Genomic DNA, 9651 nt, shown 5'->3' on the forward strand with positions numbered 1-9651 from the left:
AGAGAACCCACGCAAACACGGGGAGAACATGCAAACTCCACACAGAAAGACCCCGGCCTGATGTTGGAATTGAACTCAGGACCTTCTTGCTGTGCGGCAACAGTGCTAACCACCGTGCCACCGTGCTGCCCTGAATACATCATATTATATCATATTATATCATATCATATATCATATTATTCCACTGGAAAATATGTTTTGAGGATCAAGTGTACTTTGCAAGGTCACACTACCTGTAAAGGCCAATATACTAGTTCTGAGCATAAGAGAGCAAAGAGAATAGCTCCTCTTGGAAAAAGGAAGAAAATCAAGTAAACTCAAGTCATTGTCAAACTGGCCTCAAGCAATATAATCTTCCTTGACTACTGAAATTCAAGTGTTGAAATTAAACATAAGGTATGGCAAACAATTCAGTTCACACTGAACAGAAAGGAGAGATTAATTGTACACTCCTAAAGCCTCAATTACAAGAGATTGAAAAAACATGTCTCATACATCCTTCTCTCTTGAGGATGAGGCAACCTGACAAAAACCTTAAAGAGACACATGATACACTGTGTGTGTTTGGTTGATGAAGGTGCTCAGAGACAAATTTCAGGTTCATATATTTTTATGAACCGGAGAAACAACAGCAGGTGAATACTGGTATATTTTGTTTTTGTTTGTTTGTTTTTGTTTTGGATTTTTACTTTACAAGTTCTGTATTTTTAATGTTTTGTCTTTGCAAAAATTCATGGATGAAGAGTCAAATGTTACCTATCTTACTCTGGACTGGTACACAGAAATTAACAAGTACAGATATGTTTTCTTTTTCATTATGTTTACATTATATATTCTAATAATCTGCACTAATTCTACTATTCTGTATCTCATCTGGATTCATAAAAACCTCCATGAGCCTATGTACATTTTCATTGCAGCTTTGCTACTGAACTCTGTTCTTTACAGCACAACTGTTTACCCAAAACTTCTGATTGACTTTTTATCTGAAAAACAAGTCACAACATATTCAGTCTGTCTCTTTCAGTTTTTTATGTTTTATACTCTAGGTTGTTCAGAGTTTCTTCTATTAGCTGCCATGGCCTATGACAGATATGTGGCTATATGTAAACCTCTGGAATATCAAACTATCATGAGAAAAACCACTGTGAGTATTTTCTTGGTCATGGCTTGGTTTGTACCTGCCTGTCATATTGGTGTCCAAGCAATAGCGAGTGCTGAAGCTAAACTGTGCCACTCTAATATAAAAGGAATATTTTGTAATAATGCAGTTTACACTCTTCAGTGTGAAAGATCAAGATTAATTACCATCTTTGGTGTGTTCCTTCTAATTGATCTTGCAGTACTTCCTATGCTCTTCATAGTTTATACATACACAAAAATATTTATAGTTTCTCATCGAAGTTGTAAAGAAATTAGGAAGAAAACTGCAGAGACTTGTTTACCTCATATGTTAGTTTTAATCAGTTACTCAGCTTTTTTTGTGTATGATATAAGCATAGCTCGTGTGAAATCAGATTTTCCAAAAACCACACGCATAATAATGACATTACAAATAATGCTCTATCAGCCTCTGCTAAATCCATTCATTTATGGGCTTAAAATGAAGGACATTTCTAAACATTTAAATAAGCTGCTTTCTCAGGCCAAAATCATTCCTTGTATTAAAACTTAATGCTAAGGTGAATTAATTTTGTTGTTAACCAGTTTTGTGCAGTTATTCAAAACACTTTTCTTTCTACATAATCAAATCATTCCAACTTTCAGTCAGAACATTTTTCATATTAGTGTATTATATCTGGGGAAGTACAAGAAAATATGAAGTGAAACAGCCCAGAGTACTAATAGATACTGCGTAGTAGATACTACATATACTAGATATTGCCTGCCTTGTTTTTCCCTTCATGCTCCCTATGGTTTAATAGAAATGATCTCTGTAAATTTCTTTGTAATAAACTTTTACAGGTGTGTGACACACCCTTTCAGATTCACCATTAACCATCATATTTCTCCATCATGCTTGTGCACATCATAAACAGTTTGTATAAGAGTAACTGAAGACCTGGTGGATTATTTAGATTGCAATACAGTGGGGAAACCAATATGCATTCAGTGTAAGCAGATATCGTCTTATCTGTCTATGTTTCTGTGCTAACATCAGTTGCATTTCAGTCCAAGTGAATTCACAATAAAACTGTTGCCATGTACACACATTCCTGGTTTTATTGTCTGACATCTGTCCAGAGTGGCTCCATGGCAAAGGGGTTTATACTTTTGGCTGTTAAGTGAAAGTTCCCTGGTTTGAACCTGAAAGATCCCACAAAGAGAAACAAATCTCTGTGGTGTTGCATCAGGAAGGGTGTCTGACAAAAATCTGCTGAAGCAAACTGGTATGGCAACCTTGTGTGTGAAAAAGTGTGAAAAAGTAGCTTTACTGTCAGACAACTCTATATGCATGAAACCCACATAAAACCACCTTTACTTCGAAACCATTTTCTAACCAGCTTCTCTTCAATCACAACCTTAATTTTATAACACTGAATATGTTTAGAGATGGGCAGTAATGTGATTTCTTTTTTCAAGAAATTAGTAAAGTAAGGGATTACTATTGCAAAAAAGGTAATTAGATTACTGTTTCTTTCCTGTAAGCATGCTGCAATACTGCGTTACTAAACCGTGATTTTGTTTGCAAGATTGACGTAAGCACGACAATGACATAAGCGTGTGCAATGTCTGTGGTAACAGACGTGTGCAGATCAACAATGGATAATGACCGTGCAGCTTTTAAAGTGTGGAAGTACTGACCTTACTTTGAGTTGGATTCCGTAAAAAGTGACACAAATATTAGTGTTCGCTGTACACTGTGTTGGAAGAAAACTTCCTTTTACAGTGAAAAAAAACCCCTAAACTTCTGAGAAGGCACCAAGTACGCTGCCACGGGAATATGAAATTCACAGAGAAACTCCCGGATTCTTCCACTGACATGACCGCTGCGGCACACGTGGACCAGGGCAAACCTCCTGCTAAACAGGTGAAAATAGATTTAAGGACAACAGGACTTAGTGCCACTGAGTCTTTTATTTTATTTATTTTCTGCTGTGCTTTACTTGCATCTATTTGAAAGAGTGAATGCAAACACAAAAAACGATTTTATTTTATATGCTGGAATATGCAAAAAATAGGTTTACATGTTAAACAAATTTCTTCCTGTCAGAGAATGTTGCATATAATTTAATTTTTGCTTGATGCATAAAGTTAAAAGGTTAAAACTAATAAAACCAGTTTTAAAAAGAGACTTTTTCATTTGATTACATTTTGTATGATGGATTATGCAGAAGAAGTAGAATTGGGCTGAAAGATCTATTGCTTTATTACCTATTTAGGTTTTGTATCATGTTTTTAGAAAGTAACTAAGTAACTAATTACTTTTGAAAATAAGTAATCAGTAAAGTAACGGGATTACTCTTTTTTCAAGTAACTTGACCAACACTGAATATGTCTACCTATATTTACATAATTAAATGTGGTTTATTGTTCTTATATTCATCCATTCAAACATTATAAGTGACATCTTTCTAAAGTTTTCTATTACTTGCTTGACCTGTAATAGCACTACTGGAATACCTGTATCATTTTTGTTATACCAACTTTCTATGAGTGGGAAAATAAGAGTTACAACAGAGTGGTGGAAAATGTCATTTTAAAAATGACATTTTCTTGAATAGTAAATCATCTAGATCAATTACTAAAATAAAAATAAAATAAACATCCAAAAGTATTAAAAGTAGAGAGGGTGTCAGCCAATTATTGAATAAAATAACCTCAGTTTTATCTGAACCATGAAGCACGAAAGTAGAGGTCTTGTTAACAAGAAGAAGATACTCCTCCTCCACTTGGGGCAGCAACTTGTCCCAGACTCGACCTGAGCACTCAAGTTGGGCACTCAACCTTTCTGGCAGAGGACAGCTTGCAGTGGATATGCAGGTGCTGATTTGCATAATTTTCGCTTCATACTTGGTCACAAATTGTTCCACTGCAAGCTGGAGAAACGTCCACCCCTTGTTAAGGTGGGCCGCAACAACAAACCCGCAGGCTCTGCCAGAAACCGGAAATGCCTAATCAGACCAAGCCTCGGGCCCAGAGACCACACCTGGGGTGGCCTGAGATGTCATAGAGAGGGGGACCTGACCTGACACATAGACATAGATAAACAGGCATAAGTACATACAAACTGCATTCCCACCCTCATGTACACATATACGAATACTCAGCACTCACCCAGCATGGGCACACAGAGAAATGAACACAGTACACACATTTACACTCCCCAAACATACTCTATACTCCCGGCACCAGGCACCAGCACCCCCCAGAGGGGGGTTAGGGTTAGTCTTGGGTCTGGGTTTGGGTCCCAGACCCAAGAGATTGTGCCCTTTATTTTGAGGTGGAGATGAGCAGACCGCCCCTGGTACTGCATCAGCAGGGAGGCTGACCAGCCCAGACACCGATCACCGATGGAAACTGCCAAGCAAAGGCTCACACTCTTGCCCAGCTGCTTGAAGAGATACACCAGAGAAATAGAAGGCAGGAGAATAAACCAGCTGTTCTCCACAGAACCAGCCAAGGTTTACTCTCAGTGGCAGGGGGAAAATATGACAACAGCACGACCAAGGCTGGAGATGGAGCAATACTGGAAGAGCAGGGGCCAGTTACCATCATAGTGGCAGATTTCCAAGAAAGGGTCTCCAGTATGAAGAGTTGGACAGTAAGTAAGTAAGTAAGTAAAATTTTATTTATATAGCACCTTTCAAGGTAAAAATCACAAAGGTCTTCACAGAGAAGCTAAAACAAAAACCAAAAGCAAGTTTAAAAAGATGAGTTTCTAGCTGTTTTTTTTTTTTTTAAGAGACCACTGAGTCTACAGATCTCAAGCTCAAAGGGAGAGAGTTCCACAATCTGGGGGCAACTGTTATAAAAGCTCTGTCACCTTTCAGCCTCGTGTGATGGACAACCAGCAAGCCCTGATCACATGACCTCAGGGACCTGCTGAGGATGTGTGGATGTAAAAGATAACTGATAACTGATATATGTTGATGGTTATCCATGCAGAGCCCTGAATGTCGAAGTTGAAGAAAGTTATCAGCCATCCAACCTCTAATGGAGTCCATGCATCTATGCAAAAACTGTAGTTTGGAGACATCTTGGGGCATAAAGGAGATATATAACTGAATATCATCTGCATAGCAGTGATAAGAAATGTCCTTAAAAGTGTTCAATAAGTGCTGAAGAAGGGGTATATACAACAGAAACAATAAAGGCCCCAAAATGGAACCTTGTGGCACACCATAGACCAGAAAAGTAGAGGAGGACCTATACTTTGAAGTAGCCAGTGAAAAGTATTGTTCACACAAGATGCGAACCAGTCCTGACATACCCACCCAGTGTTTCAGCCTTTCTAGCACAATGTGATGGTCCACAGTATCAAAGGCAGAGGTCAGGTCCAACATCAGCAAAACAGAGCATTATCCTGTCATTGGACACTCTAAGAAGTGTAGAGTGAGCGCTACAAAAGGCACATTGTAGTTTATCCAGAATGCTGTATTCATCTAAAACAGCTATAAGTTGCTTATCCACAACCTTTTCTAAAATCTTAGCAATGAATGGTAATTTTGAAATTGGTCTGTAGCTCCTAAGAAGAGAAGCGTCAAGCTTAGTTTTTTTTAACAGTGGGTAAATGACAGCATTCTTGCAATAAACAGGGATCTAACCAGAAACCAATAAGGTATTGATAATTGTAAGCACACAGGGACCGATAGGTTGAAAGATAAAGATACAACAAAGATACAGGTAAAATATAAAATAACACGCCTAGCTTGGGTTAGAGCAGACAACAGAGACACAGAAGGAGAGATATTGTTCCTCACATTACTGAGTTTTCCAACGAAGAAAGAAATAATTTTTTCATAACCTTCTTTTGATGAAACTGCGACAGCAGGTGGGGCAGGAGCAATAGTTTCTCTAATGGTGTCAAATAATACCTTAGGGTTACCTCTGCTCTTAGAAACTAGGTCTGAGAAATAGGCAGCCTTCGCATCTTGAACTGAAGTGTTAAAAGATACTAAAAGATCATTTAAATAAAGGACATGGACATGCAAACGTGTTTTCCTCCATAAATGAACATGGTTATAAGGAGGTAAAACTGAACAAAAGCATCAGAACATTTAACAGCAGTAGTGGAATTTAAGATGCGATAGCTAACCACATGATGAACAGGAGAAAGGGACAGATGGAAAAACAAGTTACAATAAAAAATGTCCTCAGGACAAATAAAATCAATGTTTAAACCTAAAGTAAAAACAAGGTCCAGTGTGTGTCCTTTGATATTTGTGGGATGAGACACATGCTGTGTAAAATGGAAAGACTCCATGACGCTAAGGAAACCTCTGGCAAAGAGGTCAGAATCATCATCAATGTGTATATTAAAATCCCCAACTATAACCAGTCTGGACAGCTTGAAGTAGGAGGATAAAAATTCACCGAACTCCTTTAAAAACATGCTATTTAGGCCAGGTGGACGATACACTATAGCACAGTAAAATGTATTTTTATTTCCAACTCTAACCAGCTGTATTTCAAATGATGAAAAGTGTCTGACCATTGATGCATGACAGTAAAACTGGCTTCCAACACCGCAGCGAAACCTCCTCAACCAGACCTCCGAGGCTGGCTGATGAAGGACTAACCACCCAGACAATGTTTGATGAGGGATGAATAGTCACAATTGCGCTGCCAAGTTTCAGTTAAAAATAAGAAATCCAGTTTTTTGGAAAGAATAAAATCGTTCAGCAAGAATGTTTTATTAGTCATTGATCAGACGTTTAAAAGCGCCATGCTCAACGAGGACACCTGGACACCTGCTCTTTTTCCTTTGCCATTTTCACAGCTCTTTGTGCGCTACCATTTGCAAAGAGTTTCTGTGTTTTTAACTTGCCCACAGGGACCACTGATGATGCCTGATGAAGATCCAGACACCGGTGTGTTGGTGTCGGCAGTGGAGGATGGAAAATACAGCAGGAGGATGAGGTATCTTGGTCAAGTTTTTTTTTTTGCTTAAACAAAGAAAAAGACTTGCAATATTCTAAGCGAGAAGAAATAAAAGCATGAATAATCATTTCTAACTCAGATTTAGAAAAAAAAGGTCGCAGTTTGGAGATACTTCTTAGCTGAAAAAGGCAGTTCCTAATTAACTGTCTAGAGTGTTGCTCTACAGACATGACAGAATCAAAAACAACACCGAGATACCTGAGGCTCAGGTGAACAGATGAGCCAAGAGAACCAAGATGCTGTTTGATTATAGATATCTGGCTGTCAGGGGCAATAATTAATGTTTCTGACTTCTCAGAGTTCAACTGCAAGTAGTTGTCTCCAAGCCACTGTTCAATGGAAGCTAAACATTTTATTAAAGAGGACAGTTTATGGACTTCCATCGGCTTAAAAGAGCAGTAGAGCTGAATATGATCAGCATAAAAGTGATAAGACACATCAGGGAACTGCCTAATTATAAGTCCTAGGGGTAACATGTACAGGAGAAAAAGAATTGGTCCCAGAACTGAACTAGAGTGTGACATAAATTGATTTGCAAAAACACTAAAAGATCTGTTGGAAAGGTATGACTGAAACCACTCCAGAGCCAGACCGACACACCGACTATGTCCCGGAGCCTGTTAATCAGGATGGTATGGTCAACGGTGTCAAAGGCAGATGTTAAGTCCAGCAAAACCATGACTGTGGATGCTCCAAGTCAGCTGACATCATAACGTCACTAGAGACCTTAATTAATGCGGTTTCTGTTGAGCGACACTTACGGAAACTAGACTGAAATTTGTCATAAATTTCATGTTTTTCTAAAAAAGCAGTAAGTTGATCGGCAACTGCTTTTTCCAGAATTTTTGACAGTAATGGGAGCTTAGAGATAGGCCTATAATTCTTAAGCTGTGTTGGATCCAAACTGCTCTTTTTTAATATGGGCTCAACAACAGCATGCTTACAGAACCTAGGGACCACCCCTGTTAAAAGGCATGTCATATTTCTACAATAGGGGGGCCAATGACAGAGAGAGCATTTTTAAACAGCACAGCAGGTAGAATGTCATTTGGACAAGTGGTGATTTTCATTTTATCTAGCAGAAGTGAAAGGTCATGTATGGTCAATTGGTTAAACTGACAGTAAATGAGGGGGAGGTGGACCAGAGACAAAAACAGACGGTATTGAAGAACCAGTGCTCATACAGACATTATTAACTTTATCCACAAAGAAGTTTAGAAAGTCATCACTCTCAGATATAGAGGACGTGGGTACTGGGTGGCCCACAGGGGAAACAATAGAGTTTATGGTTTCGAACAGTACTTTGGAATTTCTCTTGTTTGATGAGATCAACTGAGAAAAATATCCTGATCTAGCTGATTTAATGGTTTTGTGCAGGGAAACCCAAAGTTCCCTAAGGTGGAGCCTGTGAACTTCAAGTTTAGTTGATTTCCAAAGGCGTTCTGCTTTCCTACAGAGTCTTTTGACTTTCCTTATGTCATCGTTTATCCACGGATGAGCTCTTTTTGGGGCAGAAATGACATGTTTTAAAGGTGCCACCAAATTTAATATCTCCAAACAATGATTATTAAAACACTGCATAGCAACATCAGCGTCTGTGCAGCCACTGATCACATGAGGATCCAATAAATCAGAAAACTTCAGGGCAACATCCTGATTTATGAACCGCTTATTGAACAAGAGATTGGATGGTGGTGTGTCCAGAGGGAAGCTGAGGTTAAAAAAAACACAAGAATGGTCACTCACTCTTTAACACAGAGATTAGTTATGTCTAAGCCAAGAGAAAACACGAGGTCCAAGGTGTGGCCTGTAACGTGAGTGGGACCAGAGACATGCTGAATAAAATTTAAAGAGTCTGTAATGGATAAAAAGTCACAGGCCATGCTACAGCTAACATCATCCATGTACAGGTTGAAATCGCTGATCATCAAGACTTTCTCCAGTTTAATAATGGAGGATAAAAAGTCTGTGAAATCCTGGATAAAAACACCAGTGGGGCCGGGAGGGCAGTAGATTAAAACACAGTAAAATATATTTGATGAACCGACCTTAAGAAGTTGTGACTCAAATGAAGAGAAAGTCTCAGAGTCCAAAGCTCTGCAGGAGAAACTGTCCTGGGAAATGGTGGCAAGTCCACCACCACGACGGGCCAAACGCAGAGTCCCGATGAAGTGACAGCTTATTCGTTAAGGTGAATAAATTCATTCTCCCACTGCCAGGGGAGGAAAAAACATTATATATTATATACATTAGGTGAATGTGCAGTAGTAGCATTGTATGCAGCAAGCAGGTGAATTCTGTATTTTAAGTGACTTAAATGTGTGTGTGTGTGGGGGGGGGGTTAGGGCCCACATGGCTTGGGGAGTCTTGAGTCTCTCTGTCCTTGCCCGCATTCCACCGGATTGCAGAAGTTATGTTGTCTTGTTCTGTTAGTGTGTAGTGTTGTGGATATTTTTCTGTGTGTCAGAACAATGAGGTGACGGGAGAGTGATACACCTCCTGCTGTCGGACCTGCAGGTATCAGGCTGTGATGTTCTCCTTTATAGT

The 9651-nt window shown here is 39.1% G+C and overlaps 1 protein-coding gene across 1 annotated transcript; it reads left to right on the forward strand.

Annotated features, from left to right (window-relative positions):
* The first annotated feature begins 733 nt into the window (after window positions 1-733).
* Window positions 734-1675, forward strand: LOC100694957 (olfactory receptor 2AT4-like). The gene has a single exon (XM_003449530.1). The coding sequence runs from the start codon at window positions 734-736 to the stop codon at window positions 1673-1675; it is 942 nt and encodes a 313-aa protein (XP_003449578.1).
* Window positions 1676-9651: the final 7976 nt, after the last annotated feature.

The sequence above is a fragment of the Oreochromis niloticus genome, linkage group LG16, assembly GCF_001858045.2.
Source record: "Oreochromis niloticus isolate F11D_XX linkage group LG16, O_niloticus_UMD_NMBU, whole genome shotgun sequence".
Taxonomy (NCBI): Eukaryota; Metazoa; Chordata; class Actinopteri; order Cichliformes; family Cichlidae; genus Oreochromis; species Oreochromis niloticus.